Below are 23,261 nucleotides of genomic sequence, written 5' to 3'. Positions count from 1 at the left end.
CTCAACTGTTACAACTCAGTGGTAATTTTGACTCAAGTTCTGCTCAAGAAATATACTTACAAAAGAAAACTCTATTAAAATACACCTATATTATATACAGGTTGAAATCAGATGATCGGAATTACTGGGTAATCTTTGTAATAGGAAGTATACATTTTATGGCAAACTTACATGAATGCAGGTATGATACACAGGACCACTTGCGTAATGGCATACGCAGTTGACATAGAGAACTAACAGAAAATAATGAAAATGTGGAAGCTGGCTCCTAGGTAATTAGGAGACGAAACTGATGAGAAACACACACAAAAAAAGCCCAGAATTAAAAGACTCCTGGTTTTCTGTATTTCTGTGTCTGCAGCGTTCTGAAGAACGTTTTTGTTTGAGATTATAGAACTTCATTAGTCATGCTGACTACACACACAAACTGCTCTTCTTAAGTTAAGAGTTGAAGCAGTTTGTTCCTTTCTTAAATCATCGCATTTTTTCCTCTGTAATAAAGAAGGTTTAGAAAAGTTTCTTTTTTTTTTTTTTTTAACCTGATCAGGTCTTGGACTCTGCTGTTGAAGGCTTCCACCAGTGAGGATTTACTTTTCACTTCTTCTAGTATCTTCAGTGCAGTAGAGTGATTGTTTCCATCTGGGAATCTGGAGATTAGACATCTGAAAATCACAGCAGTTACCCTCAGAAGTCCTGTGGTTAAATCTTCGAATACCTGCCTATTTGCACTTCTGCCTGAAGTACCATTAGGCTCATCAGGCACGCTAACCTGAGAGAAACAGAGAAAAAAACAACAAAAAAGACAACCAGAATTCAGCAGAAATAATCAAAGTTGTAGAGAAACACTTAGAAAAATTGCGTGAGTATATCATAAGTAAAATATCACATTCTAGCAGTGCTGATGGACATGAAAACATTTCAGGTACAAGGAAGGATCTGCACCCCTTATGCAGATAATACAAGCTGAAACAGCATAAATCAAGTCAAAACAGCATTTAGTGTACGCGAACTGACGGAAGCCTTATAGCAGCAGAGTATTTCATTAGTATGAATGTTCTACGTGGAGAAACAGGATTTTTGATGAGTCACAAGCTTCTGCATAAGCGAATTCAGAACAACCTGTATTACTTGCTGAGGTACACAAAGAGGGTAATACACAGATGGTTTAAGCCAGCGAAAGAGGGCAACCTCCCCTGAATCGAGAGATGAATTACAGTGGTTCCCCTCCACGCCTGACAAAGCCTGAAGGAGAACTGTTAAATCTTTCAAAGTCTATAAAGAGTCCTGATTTTGTAAAAAACCAAAAGGCAGCTGAAACAGAAATTTCTGCCAGGGAGGGAAGGAGGCATGTAAGAACTCCAAAACTCTCCTGACTAAATCTGATGAGAAGGATCCAACACCACCCCCACCCCCAAAGCCAAACAAATCAACCCAAAAAGCAACTAAGGAACTGAGAAGACAGAAAAACTGCACAAATTCTAGGGCACAACTTGACATACTGGACCATCATCAAGGATGACATGAATTAGTAGGTCTAAAAGATGCAATGAGAAATGCTTTCTACCCACAAATCTCTACTTAGGCAAGAAGTCTGAGCGCTTTTTGTGGATACCTTCATATTTTAACTATTTAGAACAGCAGGAAAAATGTGTCCCTGAACATGCAATATAAAACAGCACCCAATAACCATTAAACTTGCCCATCAGATGTCAGTCACTTGTCAATCATGTCTGAAGCACAACATGCAGTTCTTTCTGAACAGACCTCACAGGAAGGGAATCCCATTTTTCTAAATCACTAAACTAGAGCCACTCCTAAAAAGGGCAGTGAAGTTGAGATGTACATCACATAGATCTGAAGACAAATCGACATGTAAGAGACAGACCTGGAAGGAAATCCTCATGGAGTGCAAGTTTCTTAAAACAGTTATTTTACTTGCTTATTCCTGCAGCACAAAGTAATTTAAACCAGCTGAAATCCTGCCCTGCTACGATCACGCAGTAAGTGAAGTGTGTGTGTGTGTAAGCCCTGCAGTTTTACAGGCAGAATGTTGGCAGCACAGATGCATCAATCACAACATGGGCTCCTCAGTACCTTCCCTTGCTTCACACCGCTGGACTCCACACACCAACAGCCCCCTGCAGAGGTGCTTTTATGAGACAGCTTGAGCCTTTCATCACTGTACTTAGTGATCAATATTGGCTGAAGCTTTATTTTCATTCCAGGTTAAAATCATTTATAGCCAGCATATGCCAGTGAGGGCACAGAAAACATTCCTCCCTGTATAGGTATCAGGAAGGATTCGGTAACACTTGGTGACAAAGAACAACATGCATGTTTCTTTATTATTCATTAGCTCTGAGCCTTGTGTCGGTACTTAAAACTCACTGTAATAGTCTGTTGCTGGTGACTAGCCAAGTGAGCAAGTGAGAAGCCTTTAGCTGCTTATTCAAGTTCAATAGGAAAAAATAATATTATGTTGCTCCAGTAACTTCTGTTGACTAAAATAATTCACGCCTAATGACCCTAATTGCCTGCTGAAACAGAGGGATTAGGCTTTGCAATGTATAAATCAATTGAAATGTGTGGTGACTTCGTACCAGGAACAGTGAGTTTTAAAAATTGTTACCAAATGCTCCTCACTGCTTTTTTACCCAAGATAAAAAATTATATGTAACTTATTTCTTAAAAGATTTAATAACATTTTGCAGTGGAGCCTTCCATTTGCTGTAATGTACAGTGCTATAAACAGGTAAGTCTATTTTTGAATGCACACAGAACTCTATTTTCTATGTCTACAGCCCTTAGCTCCACAAGTTCATGCTTTAGTGTAAGACTGTTCTTCCTAATTTGTAAAATAAATAGATCTGGTGCTCTTAATACAATCGTTTTATTGCAGAACTGATTTTTCCCATCTGATTCTGGGGCAAAGTGTACCTGTGTGTATTAATATGAAGTGAGAACAAATTTGGGTTTTATACTGTGTATGTCAAAGAGGAGGTAGGAGGAAATACAGAAAATGGGTAAATTTGAACTTATTATATATTCTATATAAAATTTATACATCATAATATATAATAAATACAATATATAAGTTACATATAACTTATAATAATTCCTATCTTTAACATTTCCCATTTAAATGAGTGACAAAAGATCAGCTCCTTTACCAAAGGAATAATTAATGGGGTAGTCTGAAAGTGTGTTGAGATTTATGTTCAAAATTAATTGGAGTGCTTGCAAAAGCGATGTTTTACTTTGCTTGTTGATTATTGTATCAGGCAAGGGGGTAGGAAATCTTAAGCTTTAATAATGTAATTATGAAAGCTTTCAAGCCCTGATTTCTCTGTGAGATAACTCCTACACAAGGAGTTAATGATACTCAGAAAAATTGTGTTTGCTGAACACGGGCTTTGGATGTGAGTGTTAAACCGTTGTGCATTTTTATTTTTAAGGTGTAACAGATTAACAGTTTAACTGACACAAAACTACAGCTATGATTATACACCCTGATTTGTCAAGTAATGGGTATAAAACATTTTTAAATCACAAAATAAAATCAGGAAAAATATTGTTCCCTTATTTCACACGTCCAACATCTCGGTGCTATTTTAGCATTTACGATGACTGCCTATACTGGGCCTAATCAAGACTCCTTCTTTCTTTAGATGGGTTCTTGAACCAGAACACTCTGATCAGCTTCCCTGCTCTTGTACTGTCTTCATACAACTGCTAAGCTATCCAGCAGAGAATTCCCCTTGTGTCAGGATACCCTTGCTTGTATTGAGCTGCCATAAGCTCTTCAGCTCTGCCCACCATCTAGGACTTAATCCTGTAAAATGCTGAACAATATGGCCCCAGTCCAGTAAAGCACTTAGGCACACATTTAATAGAGCTGAAAATGTTACTCCACTCTGACTCAAAAGTACCTCCACATATCACAGCACATTTTTTTTCCATGCCAACAAAAAACCCCACACCAGTTTCCAGTCAGCAACGTAGAGCTCTTGTCACTGAAAACTTACTTATGTTTTTATTTATCTAACGAAAAGCATAATCCTTCACAGCCATGAGGAATTTTAAACATAGAGATGCTAAATCTAAATGCAAAGTCTTCAAACCTTTTGAAGGGCCCAATTTCTGTTGATTTGATCACTTACGTGCTATTCTTCTCCCATTAAACAGCAATTATTTTGTGCTTTTTGCACTTACTGGGCTTGCCCCAAAAACACTCTGGAAAATGTATACTTTTAATATACTATCTATATGAACTTAGACTTTCTACACAGTAACTAGTGAACTAAAGAAATGAAAATGGCCCAGGAAGTCTATGGGCTTAAGATGAAAGAGATGAAGGTTTCACCTTTTAAATCCCCTACCCCTAAATACTTGAACATGTCATTATTCCTCCTACCACAGCCCTGTTTTCAAGACTTACTACAGGATTAGCACATTGGCTTCCTACTGAAGTGAATAAAGAAAATGTGAGGTTTTGGTCTTTTAAAAGTTACATTATTAAAAAGAAATAAAAATCCATGAAGTTCCTGGGCTTTTTTACATTGCCAACATTGACTGAACTGCATCAGAAATGATCCGATCCACAGAGCTGACTGAGGTACCTTTTTGCCAAACTTGATATTCTAGGTGCTGGTCCTCAGGTCTCCAACTAGAATCAAAACAGGAGGGAGAGAAGGTTTTTTAGATCTCTTAGTGACCAGGGAGGTAGAAACTCTCCACATGGCCTTGTATTAGGGGCTAGAAAGACTATCAGTGCCACAACAGCTGAACACTATGGAGATGGCATGTCATTTGAAAGGGATCAGGACAGCCAAGAAGCACATGTGCCTTTGATTTTACAGTTCTTGTCATTATCAGTGCAAACATGAAGCCACCTTACTTGTTGCATACAGAAGATGAAAGCACTGACCACAAATGGTTAAGAGACTAGCAACTGTGATAGGACGGAGACTGTAATTTTGAAGCACCCAAATTAAATGGCAGCACATACCAGTGAAGAAATGGAGGAGAAAAATTACTTCACTGGGACTAGATAGCCAGATTAACTTAAACCCAGCCAAAGGGATTGTACTTCATGAGTAAAATGTCATAGGCCACCTACCTACAATACAGTCTGTAGATTTAAGCACTGTATTTTAGAGAAGAAAAAAGTAACAGGAACTCACTTTTGAGCTCTACATTTGTTTGATCTCTACTTAGATTGCAATGCTCATTTCACGTGTTTTTACATTCACTAATGAAGTTTCACTTAGAATTTTCAGGTATTATGCATTTAAAGACTGCTTTTAAAAAAGGCTTTTGCAGTTCTGTTAGCATGCAACTCCAAAATGAAGCAAGAAAGACTTCATGTAATTTTGCATATTTATGTCAACAAAGAAATACAACAACAAAGATGTCTCAATTCCTAATTCTGAATGAGTACGGATTTGCATTATGGTTTAACTGGTAACAGCAAGTATGTTGTGATGGGAAAGATCTGACTAAATGAACAAAACGTGCTCAGAGTTTTTACGGGACAAGGTGGTCCAAAAGCTTTTTGAAATTTCCCTTTGATCCATCTGAGAACATAATAGTTAGAAAACAAACTGTCATGCTTTTCTTGTCGCGAAATCATAGAAGGACAGAGAGCAAAAAAACCCCACCAAGCCAAAAACCTCACCTGTTCACCAAACATAACGTTATTTGTAACTGCAGGCACAAGTATGTATGATTCATGTATGTGGCTTTTTGATACACCTTCATGGAAAAATACGTGACAGCTGCCACTTGACTAACAAGATAAACTGAAAGCCCTATCCTTACATGCTTAAAGCTCCGCATGGTAATTGTTCTCTCAGTGTAAAACCTTCAAGAATATACAATTAGAGAAATTCTCATTATTTTGCAATCATCCCCCAGGTACAGCAGACAAAGAAGAGCAAAGAGCTGTCTGAAGGTGAACGAGGTTACAGCTCGAGCAGAAGACATTCTACAGACGTAGGTGGGAAGCTTTGATCCATTAACCACCGAAATCAGGAAACACACTACTACTGACCTCCAGAGACACCAACTTGGGCATTACCTGAGCTAAGGAGGCTAAGAAAGGAAAAATGGTCAGTAAATGAAGTCTACAGAAGGTTTCCTACCAGTCTCTTCAGGTGTGAGCTAAAGGAAGGTCTAAACAGGACACTTACTTAACAATTAACCTGGGCAGGCTGGACATCACACACAAAAAAACACAGCCCATTTGTTATTCTACCATTTCCCATTGGTACCCAAGCTTTCACTACAGAAAAACTGTTTGGTTTTATGTAATTCTTCAAGCTATATTTTGAGGAGAAAAATGTTACACCCATTTAAAGAAAAATGAACTTTTGGTCACCAATGAGAAATGATAGTTTTGAATTCTATTCTTTCAAATGTACAGCTCTGATTTTTAGTAAAAATGAAGCTGACGCTGCATTCAAATGAAGACTAAAAACAAAACTAAAGCCACATTAAATTGGTTTAAAATAAGGTTCATACTGGTTATATTCAAGAATATATTTAAAGGTTGCTCAAAACTGGATTCTTTCTGTACTCATTATCCAGCAAATACTGGCATACTTGTTCAACAATTTGGTAAAACCTTGCAAGTATACTTTCTCATTCATTACTCCTGCTATTACTTGGAGTTTACTTTCCAACAGTGAAATGCACACAACACAGGCAAATGCAGCATCGTACAGCTCACCAAACTAGGAATACTGGTGGGGCGTCTTCTCATATTTGGGTATTCAGAGCTTGAGCCAGTCAAAAAGAGTGCTCTCTATCTGTCCATTTCTTTTTTTGTAAATAAGAAAAAGTCAAACTTGGCCTATTACATTTTCAAGAGAGAAAAATCAGGGTTAGAAAAGCAGCACAGTATTTATTGTTTGTACTTAAATATGTGCTTCACAGAACTATGAAGATATCCCAGTTCAAAGGCCAATTCTGCTTGAAAACATAAGAGACTTTATACATAGGAAAGAAAAGTCCACTGTGGATCACAGGAAACATTAATCTTTAATTATAGTTTTGCTGCAGTTTAGGGGTAGTATTTGGCAACAGACTGGAAACAGCTCTAAGTGTAGTAAATTTTTCTTATGCAGTATCTCTGATCTGTAGGTGGCCAGCATTTCCCAAGAAATACCCTCTGTGTTTCTCCAGGAAAAGCACAAGGCGCTTGCACAGTGCTACACTGAGAAAAGAGAAGGTGTCTGGCAGCAGAATGAATCTCATCACTTGGGAAGTGCTGAGGGATTTCATCTCCTGTGTAATTACCCACAGAGCCTGTGCTCTAGCTCACACTGGGTACACAGCAGTGACTGGCCAGGCACAATACATGCACCTTTCACTAAGTATATTTGAAATCTAATACCTGAAATCCTCTTGGAAAGATCTGGTGAAGAACAATGAGCTGGCAGCTACTTAGTTAGAGGAGAAGGCACAGGTTGCATTCGGGTTTTCTTTGTGTCAGGCACCTCTGGACTATCTTTTGAAAGTGTTCATCTACAGTCCTATGGCTTGTTGATTCTAACAGTCATTTAAATTATTTAAAGTATGTACATAACTTTTCAATTAACAAACTGCTTGGCTCATGAAAATACATACACACGATTTATAAGTAGAAAACCAAGACTAAATATCTTATGATAAGCAGGTCACTATGAATTAAAAATGAGTTTTCAAATAAAATATTTAATGACATTTCAAATTAAATGAAACATTGGAAAATAAAAACTTTCATATTAAAGAGTCCTGCTATTTAAGCACTTCAGCAAATCAAACTACGGCAATGTACTGACCTGACTTACATCCCCAATACTGAAACATGTAAGAATCAAACACGCAGAAATAACTCCTAATATTCTACACTTTAAGTATTGCTATAGGGTGAATTAAGGAAGAAAATCTCAGAAAACATTAAAGATAGGACACTGTCTGCTCACTAGAGTTCCTGGTACACGCGTTTTTGCAGAATCTACTGTCAGAAGCAAGTATATCTGTTTGGATAGAAGTATAAAAGATACAGAGAGATACCAAATACAACAAGAGTCCTGTTCTTTTGAGCCTTTATTCTCGTATACTTCCTGGTGTTCTTACACTCCAAATAATATGTTAGTGACGCATACAAAAATGTCTCAATTAAAATAACTATTTTACATACCATAAGCTGGTGTATCAACAGGTCCATTAGAAAAGTGATCTTATTGCTAAACAGAACGTAAGTGCAGTTTTCCGCACAATTACTGCAGGTGAGGCTGTAAACATTCACTGCACTGCTGAGGGACCTGAAGAATCAGAAGAAAAAGAAAACTAAGCATTTCACTTTTTTCTACGATATGTTAAGAGCAAATAAAGGGAAGCACATCACAAAACAATCCTTCAGCAATTCCCATTCATTTTCTTAAACTTGGCATTCCAGACGGAACTCAAAATTCACATGACATCTAAGATCACTGATAACTGCAGAGCAGTAAAGCCACACTTATCAGAAGTCACACAGTGTATGGCTGTTGGACTCTTCTGGATTCAGAATTTGTAAGAAAAATTACACAGAATATCATATAATTTCGTAATTTTGATACGTAATATTATTTTCTTGTAGCTTACACTTCTATTACACATGTAATTTGGCTATAAGGTCCCTTTCCTAGCAAAGCCTCAAGAAAAAAACACAAACCAAACTGTGTGAAACAATTCACAGTATACTGGGACCAGGTTTAGAGTGGCTGTTGGGCAGCGCCTGTGAATTAACGTACGGAGTGGAGAGGATCAAGTAGTTTTTACTGAGCAAGTAAAACTGAGCAGGTTAAATTCCTGTCCAAAAAATCCTCCTGACATGCTGGAACCCATGACTGCACAGAGCTTGTAAGTGCTAGTGTATAACTGCTGACCTACACCTATGGCTGGCTAGAAGAGGAAACAGGTCTGCAGTGGTGAGAACAGAAAATTGTAAGCACAACAAGCCACAGAGAGCTCCAGATGTACAAAACGTGCCCAATTATTCTTTGCATCATGTACAGTAATTTCCATCTGCTCCAATTAAAGTGTTCTTCTCCAAACAGGATTTACAGGGAAGCTGGGACCAGTCCTATAGAATATATTCACAGAGGAGATTAATCTGACCACGGATAAATACCATTTCAGAATAAACACAAAATTCATTCACTGAACTTTGCTCATTACAAAAGCTATCACTGTTACCATGCAAATATGCACACAGACACACAACACAAATGCATCATAAATATATACAATACTAAAAGATAGATGGCCAGAAATTCAAGTTGCTTGTCTGAAGTAAACCAAAAGGAAAAGAACTTTTACTTTGTTAGGGTTTTTTTTAACATTTGAAAAAACATGACTAAGTTCAAATAAGCTCCACAGAAGAAAATAAACTGTGAGCTCTGTTAAAAGGCCATACAAAAGCGGGACTGCAATAAACAACAAGTTACCATACAGAAATCCTCAAGGCTGGTATTTAACGTAACAAGCAGACTAATTCAACATACTATAAAGAGACAGTTGAGTTTTATGCTTTAGCCTTCTCCTAAAATACTTTTTGCCACAACAGAGTTATTTACACAACAAGGCAGGCTGTGGTGCTGCTTTCTGTGCTGTTGCTGTGGCCTCTCATTACTTATCAGGGCTCACCAGAGTTGAAACGGAAGCATCTTATACACATACACTATATGTTCAAACAGAGAAGCTGGAAATGCTCAAAGGCCACAAAATTTAGAGTAACCTTTTTTTCATTTGTCTTTCTGGATTGTCTTTTCTCCTGGAGAAATAATGTTGAATTTAAAAAAGAAGCCGTACTTCGCTTGGTTTGAGCTGTAAAATCATAAAGAACATTTATACCTTCCCTTTGTTAATATTCTGAGGATCACCATATTACCAGTTACATAAATTTTACTGTACTGGTAATTAATTTTACTGCCTACTTAAATCAGTTTCAATCTACAGTTCACATGGTATGAAAACAATATGAAATCATTATTTATTGATCAAAGGCAGGTTAATTTTCCCCTCTTGCATCTAACTTTTACTACATTTATCTACAAGGGTAACGCCTATACAAAATTCAGGAGCACGCTTCATGGGCATTTTTTAAAACCTGCCTTGCAGCAGGATTCTCTTCTCCTGTCGTGGCTTTAGAAAGGTATTTATTTCACCTTCCTCAGTAATGCTGAAAACAATTTTCATTAAGCACCCACTTTTAATTCTCATGGAAGATTATTCCTCTGTGTAGGTGTGTTTACAGGGAGAGATGTGGAGCTGTATTGGTAGTTTCTATTTTCAGGTGAGAAGTAGATGCGTTAAATCAGCATCTGCCATTTTATCAGCTGTTCTAAAATAAAGATTAGTTCTATTTAAATAGAAACATTGCAATTTACCCCAAGTGTCAAATATGAACTCGAGATGTTAACTTGTAACTTTTACAGCATTTCAAAGTTTCTATGGTAATTCAGTTAATTCACAGCAATAATGTTTTTTGATAAATATGGGATTCCTAATTCCTAAGATGATCATTCATTTTATGTTTGAAAACACAAAACCTTCCCACTTTGTATGTAGAATAAATTCCGCTGTAATAACACGTCATGCTTTTGTATTTCCCAATTGAATCTCACCAGAAAAAGTCCTTGCGTTTTCAGAGACTCAAATAATGCATTTGAAAAGGTGGTGTAAGCAAATGGATGTCAAATTAAACTTTCACAGCAAGAAAGAGGGCTCTTTTAATTGATAACATGAGCTTGCCAACTACAGTTTGTCTGAACACATTCTAATCACAGCACACTCGGAACTACGATTCAGTTCCATGGGGTTTGTTTAATTCAGAATTGGAAGTGTCAGCACAGAAGTTGTCCCCAGGTGGTTCGCAGGGTTAAATGGCAGATTAAAGACAGCACAACTAATTTCTTTACTTTAATCTTATTAAGGGAACAACAGCTGTCAACTGTCACCATTTCTGCACACGGCCTCTGAGACAAGCGCAGTGCGGTGAATGTCAAGCCAGAACTTTATTTAACCACCACTTAAACTCTCTGGGCTGAAAAACCCCATACCTTTCTTACCATTTCTTTTCCTGTCAGAAGCTCTTAATTCCAAAAGTTTTAACTTGAGAGATGTTCAAATCAGTTACACTGATAAAGTATGACCCTCACGTAAAGCAGCTGTTTATTGATTACTGCTGTTGCTCTAAACTTCGTATCACACCCACAAATCAGCTTTAGAGCTATGTTAGACAGCATGTATACTCAAACCACACAGTAAGTCTGCCCTCTGAATGTAAGGCTTTCCTCTAGAGTAAATCCAATTATAAAAACACTCATTAGGGTACACAAACTTTGATCCAAAAAATAAATCTGGCTTTAAACTAGACAAAACCATGCATCTGTATGTTGTATTTATTTTAGACGAGTCCAAAGAAATAGGAAGAGGATTTATTTTAGTCAACATTTCCAAGCTAGATCTCAACAGTTTATATGTATGTATATGATTTTCTTTTATGCTAGCACATCTTCACTTCCCTCAGTTTGCCTAAAAGAAACAAGTTGACCAACTATCATTTCCATTCAAAATACCAGGGCAAGAATAGTATCCAGCCACCCAAAACTAACCCACCCCAGTGCACCAGGGCATGTAGGGGAGAGCTTGCAACTTTTGCTTTGCAAAAATCAAGGCAGCATTGACTCCCTAGTTCCTGGCCTATCAATTGTTTCATTGCGAGATCTGGTTCTCAATCCAAAAGTTTCTTAACATTTCACAGAGCATCTTTCAACAGTAAAACTTGTTCCTGTGTTTCACGGAGAGCAACACTGCTTCATTCTTAAGCTCCAAGAGCTTGAAATCCAGCTCTGGGTCAGGCAGCAAGAATACATAGACATGGAAAGAGACAGATGCCGCAGGTTTCAGATGCTGAACTTCCACCCTGGTCATTCTCTTTAGAGTATCTTTATGCCCTTGTACCAACTCCTAGTTTCAAATGAATGTTTCTCTAGAGGGAATAACAACCTTACAAGAGAAGAAGATAGCCTGTTTTGCACTTTACATACAAAATTTGTGAACAACCCTATAGAACCACAGAATCCCAGCCTGGTTTGTGTTGGAAGGGACCGTAAAGCTCCTCCAGTTCCAACCCCTGCCCCGGGCAGGGACACCTTCCACTGGAGCAGGTTGCTCCAAGCCCCTGTGTCCAACCTGGCCTTGAACACTGCCAGGGATGGAGCATTTACCACTTCTTTGGGGACCCTGTGCCAGCGCCTCACCACCCTCATAGTAAAGAACTTCTTCCTTATATCCAACATGAACTTTTCCTGTTTAAGTTTAAACCCACTACCCCCTGTCCTATCACTACAGTGTCAGATGAAGAATCCCTCTCTAGCTTCCCTCTAGGCCCCCTTCAGACACTGGAAGCTGCTCTGGGGTCTCCACGCAGCTTCTCTTCTCCAGACTGAACAGCCCCAATTTGCTCAGCCTCTCTTCCTAATGTCTCATCTCAATCTCCCCTCTGGCAGGTTCAAGCCATTCCCCTTGTCCTGTCCCTCCAGGCCCTTGTCCAAAGCCCCTCTCCAGGTTTCCTGGAGCCCCTTTAGGCCCTGGAGCTGCTCTAAGGTGTCCCCTTGAGGAGCCTTCTCTTCTCCAGCTGCCCCAGCCCAGCTCTCTCAGCCTGGCTCCAGAGCAGAGCTGCTCCAGCCCTCGCAGCAGCTCCGGGGCCTCCTCTGGCCTCGCTCCAGCAGCTCCACGTCCCTCTTGTGCTGTTCCCCAGAGCTGGATCAGGGCTGCAGTGGGGGTCTCCCCAGAGCACACCAGAAGGGGAGAATCCCCTCCCTCAACCTGCTGGCCACACTGGCTGTAGAACTGAATGAGTAGTAACAGCACAGCTTAACAAATGTATGCTCATAAAATCATGTAAAAATTATAAAGAACAAGCTATAAAACCAGTTCCCAGCTCAAAATAGTTCTTACTGAAAGAAGTAATTTGTATCAATCCCATTCATAATATTATGTGGGCACTGTTTTCTGCTTTTTATGTAATTATGGTTCAGGTTTTTTTACCCCCTTAATACTTGCTTTAAGTATATGATGCAAGAAATTGTATGAGTAGAGAAGATACCTTATAATAAACCCGACTTTAATCATGTCTTAACTTGTAACAAAAGTCCTCCTTTGTTCCCTATACAACTCCTGCTAATTTCTATTCAAAAATGCTGGTAATCCAAGGAACTCAAAGTACTTCACAAATATTAATTAAACAAACCCTACAAACCTCATTTGTTAGCAGAACTGTTACAATTCTAAAGGCCAGTAACATGTTATGGCACAGAAGGGCACAGAAGAGTTGCCCATAGCAAATATGCGAGGCAACGCTGGGGATGAGACTTATTTTCTGGTCTTGATTTTAAGTCATCAAAATGTTTTGCTCTGGAGCTCTTACTTGGTTTTCTGTAGAAGCATAAGAAAAATACCATAAGACTCTGAAAGCTCTTGAAAATTCTGCTGAGTATGTCTTATTTTGTGGAGAACTGAACAAATACAGGGAAATTACAAATGCTACTTCAAGAAATAATGCAGCTGAGCACTAATTTGTATGTTAACACCAATAATAAAACGTACTATAATCCCCTGCTTTCTCTTTTCCTTTCTCCTTATTTGAAGGAGAGAAAAATTGCCTCAACACCAAATGTATCATCTGACTCATAAATGTCACATCTTTTTCACAGCATTTGCTGTCCTGCTGGTCTAGCTCCCAATCTGGACAGTAGTCCAAAACAACAAGCATATTGTTAAATCTTCTGATAATAAAGCTTTATCTTGTAGACATGGGATTAATGTTCTGAGCTGCACCATACTGCCAGGATTCTGGAGAAAGAGAGATGGAGGTAAAAGCCTATGTAATCTCCTCACCTACTTGCAAATAGCTTATCCTCATCACAAAACAACAGATAAATTCCTAATATAAGATGAGTACAAATGGTTATGCATTGCAAAAGCACACAAACAATCTTAAGTACAGCAGGGTCCTTTGGCAAAGCAGGGGCAATTAATGACAGGTCTTAATTCAGCTTCTTTCCATAGGGCTTTGCTCTGTCTTTAAACGGAGAAAACTGCCCCTTCTCTATACTAAAATTTTAAGAAGTCAGGATGTAAATTACATTTGCACAAAAGGTATTTCCTCATTTAAAGAACAAAATTATGATTATCCTTTGGTTTTGAAACTCTCTCAAACATTCTGTGTCTAAAGCAAGCCATTTGAAGACCTCTTTAAATACTTTCAGCGAGGCCGTACTAATACACATTAACACCATTCCTCTAAACCAGCCACGTTCCTGCCTGCTTCAAACTGCTCATACAAAGTCCCACCCCCTGGAACTGCTGCTTGCTCTCAACATTTGAGTTGCAGACTTTGCACAAATTATGTTCTTCTCTATCAGAAAGACAACCCCAAAAATTACAATAGAGGAGGTTTTGCATCACATGCAGCAACACCAAGTTCACTGTGACACTTCCAGCAGACTCTGAGTTAGACTCAAGCCGTTAGTCTTACACAAAAACCTGCAAGAGCACATGGCTTTAGAAAGCAAAATCCTGTGTTAAATTACATGCAACCTGATGTATACCTTCCAAACTCCAGTATTTTCAGATGCCTACAAACTGGAGACTATGATCTGCTGTAATGTTGAATGAACACTCTTTCAGTAACTGAGTGAAATTCTTCAGGAGATTATTTAACATACAAAGCTATTAGAAGAGTTTGTATTAATCTCTTTCCTGCCTTGAAATTTCTTTTGGAAACACAGAGATTTGAAAACTTGCATTAATAAAACAAGGTCTGAGGAATTTTTCAAGGGTTTAAAAATTCTTTTTATAATTCAGTCATGAATAGGCTCAGGCATCTGAGAAACCAGTTATACTGGTCTGAAATAGGTATGGGATAACCAGTAAATGTTGCCGAGAGAAGCACCTCTGATAAACCTCATGTTTTTTCTGTTACACAAATGTAGCTGACATGGGGCTTTATTTACCAGCACACAAGTTCCTCTGAGAACTAACACATCTTCACACTGCCTAAAAAGTGTCAAACACAATGTTCTCAGTGACACAAATGCACTATTCCCAAACCACCTCAACAAAGATTGCCAAAGTGAGACTATTCCGAAAATGAAAGAAAAAAATCTGAAGATGTATAAAAGCTGCAGACTCTAAGAATGTAAAGCTAAATGTAAATCCAACTTTGTGTGGCCGTTAAGTCTTAGCGCAGCCCTTTCCCTTGCAAAGTTGATCTCTCCACGCTGATCCCACGTTGATGAGGGTAACTCAGAATTAAGAGTCTCTGCAAGTTAAGGAGGCCAAAGGCTGCTGCTGAGCTGCTCCCCACAGGACCAGTTCAGGACTGCTCACCAGTGGAGCTGGCTGGACCTGCAGAAAGTGCTTTCTATGTGACTCAGCAAGAAAGTGGAGTTTCATTCTCTTTGAAGAGCGAAGTGAAGATACGAAAAGCAAGCTTTTTCCTTGACGCTCTTTTCTAGCACTTCACAGCTGCCCCGTAACATATTAATGGGCAGTTTTAATCCAAACCCACACAATGTAGTGCTTAAATTCCAGTTATTATAATATTAAAATATACCTACACAAAAATTATGACAATGGTACACAAGATGTCCTGGGCTTGGTTCCTCTTGTACTAAAACCATGCCTCACTCTGCTCTGACAGCACATATATGTTTTTGAATGGATAAAAATTTCAGTTAGAGATTAGGGAAAAAAGCATGCTTTTGAGTTATCAGTTTTTACAGGCATTCACTTTAGTCACCACCTTTTTTTTAGGGATTAGACATTTAAATCCTTCTATTCTGATGTGCTATAAAGAGGAATTCCTGTAATCCACAAGAATTTTGACTTACCTGTTTGTAGAAGCCCTTTCAGCTAGGAGTATCTTACAACTGCTTCATTTTAAAAGCATTCAGGCTCCAGCGAATTACAACCCTTTGAAAAATTCCCCCACTTCCCACTAGACATCTTTACAGACTGACTTCAAAAGATATGTACCTCCTCTTCTGTTTAGTACAGTTTTCTCTCTTTTCTCATTTTGTACAATGAGGGATGCCCCTGCTCAAATATATCAACCAAATATAACCACCAAGTTAGAAAACCAGGGGCTGAGTGGAAATGTCTTTCACCTTCCCTGGCAGCATAGAATATGACAAGACTTTTTTCTTTGAAGCTTAACACTGGATTATGAGAAGGAGAAGCGGTGAAGCAGCAGATGTGAAACATATTCTGGTGATTCCAAGTGGCAAATGAAGGACCCATCACACTTACTTAAAAGGAATCCGTGAAACTGCCTTCAGATTGGTGGGAGAAGTCACTGCTTGAAGAACATTTTCAAGGGCAGTCAGTCCTCCCGCAGCTCGAAATACTATTTGGTCTGCTGTGTTCTAGAGAAACACACACACAGAAGAGAACCAACATTCAATTAAAGAAATTCCTACATAACAGATATGCCAGGTAGACAGTTGGCCTTAGTTTTGTCAATGTAGAAAATTCTCAATACATGGATTTATCGTGTTAAACACCTATGGAAAAGAGCATTTCACCACAAGTGCACAGGGAAGAGCATTGTTTAGAGTGGAGTTGAAATTCTCAGGTGCTATTTTATTCAAAGATTATGCATACATATCAAATACTCTACAGCTGATACAGTCGAACTGTTGCTGCTATCTTTGTAGCTATACTTTATAGCTTTGGATATGATTTAAAGAACACAGACAATCTCTAGGTGGGTACTTCCTCTTTTCATTGAACTCTTCCGAAAGGAGACAGCCTCCAGGCTTGTTCCCTGATTTGTTCACTGTATGCATAAAATAGCTTGGGCAGATCCCTTTAGAACATGAGCATCATCTTCTGGTTGATGACCCCTGGTTACTCATTTCACAAGAACATGGACCCCACAAAGTCAAGTCACTGATCTAGAAGAGAGCCTGACAGCGTCACCACTCAGATCATAGATGTCTTGTTTTTTCCTTAATCTTGGAAAGGCAGAAATGTTGCCTGATAGATGCTGTTGAGGATACAAGCTGGGCAGCTGCTCTGTCTCCTCGAATTAACTGCTTAGAGTTTAAGAATCAGGTTAAAATTCCGGATGCGATTTTTGGTAGTACCTCAGTTACTGGAAACTACAGAAGGCACAGAGATGACTGGTGTAGTTTCGCTCTTTGGCAGCTCCCGACTTACTGCCCTCCCAGGTTCTTTGTCTAATCCACTGCCTGCAGCTTACTCAAAATGCAGCAGAATGAATGAATATTTTTAGCTCTGATGTATGACACATCTAGTTTGTTTTGCTTTCGTTATGCTGTGTTGCTGGTTATAAATGGAAAGGTTCAATATCAACTGGTCTTGTAAGTGTCCCAGCTTTCTAAATTAACCTTTCTTTATTATAGGTGCCCTCTCTGAACTTCCACTTAGCAGAATTTTACACTTTAATACCATCCTTGAATTTACAATTCGCAAATTACTGAGTTTTGGCTGGAGCAGGTCCTGTGTTTTAGAACTTATTCATGCCCTTTTCCTTCCCTGCAAAAATAGGTTTTATCTCCTACAGTTTAAAATAAAGCAAGTAAGATATTTTTCTTCTCTACTTTTAAGTTGCTCATTTTGTCTAATTTTGTTGGCAGTTTGTATTTAATCAACTTGATTTTGTCAATGATGAAGATACTCTAGTTAATAAGAAATAATTTCTTTCTTCCCTTCCCTCCCCCCCCGAGTGCTACAGGCACTTGGCACATGGGGAAAAAATGGGAAGTGCTCTATAAATACAATAATTATTGGTCTGTAAAGAATGTATTATATTATACAGGATGCGTAACAGAAAAAACTCCTAGTGACTCTGGCAGTAAAATCTTTCTTTGAACAACTGGAAATAAAAGTGAGCAAGATAGGATTTAGAAAGGAAACATTTTTCCCTGTGGGAATTAGACATTAGATTAGCTGTAAATCCAAAAGTATGTATCTTAGGTTGTGTTGTTGGGTTTTTTTTAATCATGCAGCTTTCTCTCCATGATATTTCTTTCAAGCAAACACCTACACCTAAGTTCCACGCTGCGCTGTGCCTGGAGTAACTGCAGTAAGCACTGACCCCCGCCACGCTTTCCATCGACCTCCTGATGGACTCGTAAGGAAAAGACAGCCAAGCAGCAAAGAAACAGTCCTGTCACAAATCAGGTCATGTTAGTGGAGCACCTTGGCTCAGGGCCACAGTTCTCCAGCGTCCTCCTCTCCTCCCCTGCTCCACCAGTGCTGCAGAGCACAAGCCCAGGGCCCTTCCGAGCTATCGATTTTCACTTCAGCTTAAAACTTCATAAGTGTAAGGAGAGATTTTGTTATTTCAGGGCTGCATTTTCCTTGGCAATCAAGAGACACACAATAATAACCAGTGTAGACAAATGTGCATGAGGATTTGTGTGTGATTGGCATGCTGGCACTGCAGCACACCAACTGGAAAGACATTTATGTGATGCTGCTGATTTATTTGCTACAGCTTATTTGTTAGTGTTACTCCAACGTTAAACGTGCCAAGCGCTTCCCACTTCTCACTTTCCCTATTTCTCATGGGAGATTATGCCACAACCTATTAGCACTTGTGGCGAAGAAGCCTTGCCTGTCACTTAGACCAAATATGCCCTTTCTCTATTTCATCCCATTACTCTGAGTTATATCCCATTTTATTGCACTCGTTTTGTTTCTCCTCTCAGTAATTACTTCATTCTTGAAATCATACACTGCTACATTTTCCTACTTGGCTTGTTTCTCAAGTCTGTATACTCATTAATGCTAAACCCATCCTGTTTTTTCTTTTTCCATGGAAACTCTTCTTATCTGTGATTTTTTTTCCAGAACTCTTCTTTTCTGCATAAATACCTAGTAATGAAGTATCCAGAAAGAAATTCCCCCCCCAGATCAGTCACCAGAGCCACACTGAAAGAAGCTGTAATGTTTCCCTACTTCTGAGAGGAGATCTTCATTTAAAAAGAATATTAACCTTTTGAAGCTGTTTGATTTCCTATATGCTCGCCTTCCACTCAGATCTGGAGCATCGCTCCTTTTATAGACAGACTCCTTCCAGAGTGCCTGTTTCAATTCTGTCTAATACTTTGCTAAAATACAAGTACACTTTGCAACATACATATTTACATCCTAATGAACTTCCTTTACTACCACAGTTTTCTATGAAGCAGAAGCAAGTTTGTAATTTCTCCCAGTTCTACAGGATTTAGCCTTATGTGCTATTATTCTCCTCTCTAGGTTACTCATAAAAATTAATCAGCATTTGGATGCATAGCCATCAGGGAAATAAATCCCTAACTATGTGCACAGAAGAGGGGGAAAAAAACTTCAATAAAAGGAAGAAACAAACCAGCAGCAAAACTTGGGAAGATGCATGAGCACAGTATTTGTTTACCATGCTTATAAAGGACTATATAACTGCCACATAGGGTTTATGAATACACTACTTCTGGCATGATATTTAATGTATTTATCTCCAAGGATTCTTGTAAGATGGAGAGATCCAAGAGCTTTTAACCTGTCTGTCAAAAGGCAATGTTGATTACCATAGTAACTGCTGGTACATGGTGCTTGTGAATGCCCCTGGTCACCAGGCAAGCATCCTGCTATCAGGAATCCCAGGTTCAGGCACAGCACCTTAAGTTTGGACTTGGGTCAGCGGAGGTCATGGGAACTGAAGGGAAAACGTGCCCTAGCCACAAAGGGCCAGAAGAGTCACTTGAATATTGCATCACTGATGTTTTCAGAGTGAACATTGTGTGACCTGTACCAGAGGAAACGGTGAAAAAAGGAAATGTGCCCAGGCAATCTCTCAGCTAACCACACTACAAAACCTCGTATTGATGAGCTGTGCATAAAGAATGCTCCAACCCTGGCAGTGCTCAAGGCCAGGTTGGACAGAGCCTTGGGCATCACGGTCTAGTGCGAGGCGGCCCTGCCCATGGCAAGGGGTTGGAACTAGATAATCTTAAGGTCCTTTCCAAGCCAAACCAGTCTATGATTCCATGATACATGAACAGTATTAAACCTCCCCAATGTTGATAAGTATTATCATTCTATCTCTGAAGTACAGCAGCCAAATAATACCAAATTATTTTAAAGTAAGCCTGAATTAATTCCTACTTGAGACAATTTTCAAATTTTGAAGTATCTGTGTATTCACCTAAAGAAATATTTCTTAAAGTATAAACATATGGGAGCAGGCTATCTTACCCAATTTAGCTACCTTTCCAAAATTAAGCTATATCCTTCAAAATACAATACAAACTCACTGAATGGTCCATAGTGCTAAAGCTTGACATTAGCTGATACATAGCACAACATAACAGGAATTCGAAAGAGGTAGATTGATGCATGTAAGTTATTCAAAGCCCCTACTCACAGAACATTCTTATTCAAATTGGTCCCTATTTAAATCTGTGTCAGAATGAAAGACTCGTTCAGGGAACAACGACTTCTACTCTGGTAGCAGCCAAGGCAGTGAGCAGATCAGGTACCACGTGAGGATGAAAAAGGACAGATTCTGCAGGGAGTAAATACTACCTCCCCATTTGAAAAGAACATAAACCAATATGGCACATCTTGGCTGCTTGAAAGAATCCTCCAGACTTCTAACTTAGTCTCCCAAATTACTTAGGTAGATGTTTCTGAAACCTATTTCATCATTTCACCATAGAAACTGAGTGGCTGCATATTTCGACTCGGAAGGTTATTCAGAAAAGGCAATCAACGTAACAGGATTCATATTTCTTGAACAAAAGAAAACACATAAACATCTGGTTTTCAAACAGTGTGGAAGAACTTGGCTTCCTCATTCATATTTTCAGAAACTCACGACTACAAATAGTATTTTTAAACTGTCTGATTTCTAAGTACAGAAGGATTTCAAGGCACTCACGCAGGAGAGCAGGGACAAATGATCATGTAGGCAAAAGTGGTTACTACTACCATCTATGCACTTCTTAACAGAGAGAGGAGGAGGCACAAAAGCCTTGGGGATGCCACCTAGATGTGTCTTAACCATTAGCAAAACACTAACAGAGGCTAAGTCTTCAGAGCAGCTGATGTAGCACTGAAGTCAGCACATGGAGAGAGTCTTGTTTTCCTTATCCCTCTCAGGCCTACCATTGTGAAATACAGTGGTCTTATTTGTACAGGAAGAAAGCCAACACAGCTGATGTGATATGAAGTATGTATTTTTAATCTTTGGACCATTGTAAACTTGTCATTTAGAGCACATGGCAACTAATTTCAGCAGAAGAGTGCATGAATCAAGTAACTTTAGCAGAGTGTGTGTACACCATTGCATGCGTGGCAAAGGAAAAAGAAATAACAATCAATTAAACAAACCGTCTAACCATTTTATATATTAATTATGAATTAAACATTTCAAGAAAGTTAAAATCAATCTTTTTAAAATGATTTTTTTCCTTATGACAGTCAAAACAGCTTCCTGCACACTGGGCAAGCGTGGCTGACTTATTTACCTACCTGGTACAACACCTTAATGGATTTGAATTCCCCTTTTCTCCTCTCCTATAGCTTGAGTGACAACTGACTAATAGGATTACAGGCTCTGTTCCAATAATACAGCTCAGCTACATGCCAGCAAAAAATGACAGCTTAAACCTGAATTACATGTCCTGGGAATCCATCCAATTATTAACTAAAGTAACTGTTATTACCTAACCTAATCAAAGGAGAAGCAGCTGTTAATCTTTGGTGGCCTGCAGTGTAGTAGCGGTCAGACTGGATGAACTGTCTTTGTACTTGACTCCTCTACAGACAATAATTATGTCCTTTGTGATCAGAAAGGAAGGGCTTCCTAACCTTTCAGACAGAGGCAGCAGATGGGGAACAACTGTTTCTGTGTTCGTTAACAAGATAGGGTGGATTTTATCATGGTTTGGCATCTGTGGCACCTCCAGAAGAACCACTTACCCAATGATACACTGTTAGCAAATTTGAAAATTAGCAGACTAAATAGAAAGTTCAAAATAATGTTTTAATCCCATTATCTGGCATTTGGTACAGAAAAATACACATGGCTAAAAACCCCAAACAATTCACACATGTGTCTCATCATACCTAACGTGGTCAACAAAGAAATAGGTGACAAGGCCAAATGACTTCTGCTGCTACTTTGCCGGGTTTCATTTAACTCATTAAAGCAGTTAATATAAACTGTATGCTTCTGAAATAAAACCAAATCAGGAGAAGAAATCTAGGATTTCTTTATACAAGTCAGGACGTAATACAAAGTAACAGAGAGAAATAAAGCAAGCATTAATTAATAACAGCTTTTGGGTTCAGTGTACAACATTCCAGGACAGAAGCGAGACCAAAACCTGCTGCTCCTCATTACACAGGACATCTGGTAAACTGGAAGATTTGTAAACCAGGAGATACAAGGGCAGAGAAACCTGCCTCACCATGACACATGAAAGAAGCATAAGTTAGCTTATGCTGGGGAAAGTAATAATATGATGGGATCACAGTGTGGAAGTACCTGACTGGAAAGATTTCTCATAATGCACAGTAACAGCTAATGTTTGGAAGCTGAAACTGGATGAGTTCAGGTAAGAATATAATGATTTTTTTAATGCCAAGAGTAATTAATGATGAGCATAATATACTTAGGATATAGTCGACTCTCAATCATTTGAAGTTTTTAAATCAAACCTGATTATCTCCTAGAAAAATATGATCCTAGTTAAATCATAATTTATTAATTTGGTGCAAGAGTTATTGGGTGTAATCCAATGTCCTGGACCAAAGTACTCACTTCCACACATTTCTCCTGTTAAAGTATTATTATTGGTTAGTAAGTAGAGCAGAATCAGAAACAATGCAGAGCTTTAACAGCTAAAATGATTTAATGGCATCTTTACTGTCTCTGTTCTCTGTAACTTCAGCACCCCATGCTTTGACCATCTGAAATCTTTTTGAACTTAAATACTCCAGTGTAAATCTTCTTTCTAAGACCAACCTCTTTCTATGTAGATTTAAAAAAGAGTATTCTCCTGCATCAGCCAAAAGAACACCTTCTGTTAGTCCTGCCTACTATGTCTGAATAAGAAGCTGACCTGGAGAACCTGTTTGAACAGACCTCAGGAACTAAAACTGTTCAGAAGAAAGTATTTCTGAAAGAAACCCAAACACTTTGAAACATC

General features: G+C 38.7%; 1 protein-coding gene across 1 annotated transcript in view; it reads right to left on the bottom strand.

The window, feature by feature from the left end:
• Window positions 1–539: 539 nt before the first annotated feature.
• The window catches only part of SCAPER (S-phase cyclin A-associated protein in the ER), a gene marked incomplete at its 3' end in the record, with an annotated part of 97,834 nt that continues 75,112 nt past the window's right edge, over window positions 540–23,261 (bottom strand). The window contains exons 21-23 of the mRNA XM_010015382.1: window positions 16,348–16,463; window positions 8,186–8,309; window positions 540–769 (exon numbers count right to left, since the gene is read on the bottom strand). Coding sequence (XP_010013684.1) covers window positions 540–769; window positions 8,186–8,309; window positions 16,348–16,463 — 470 coding nt within the window. The remainder of the gene's footprint in view (window positions 770–8,185; window positions 8,310–16,347; window positions 16,464–23,261) is intronic.

Source organism: Nestor notabilis, unplaced genomic scaffold, assembly GCF_000696875.1.
Source record: "Nestor notabilis isolate BGI_N333 unplaced genomic scaffold, ASM69687v1 scaffold1855, whole genome shotgun sequence".
In the NCBI taxonomy this organism is placed as follows: Eukaryota; Metazoa; Chordata; class Aves; order Psittaciformes; family Psittacidae; genus Nestor; species Nestor notabilis.
Note: the sequence above shows the minus strand (reverse complement) of the source record. Positions and strands in the feature narration are given on the sequence as shown.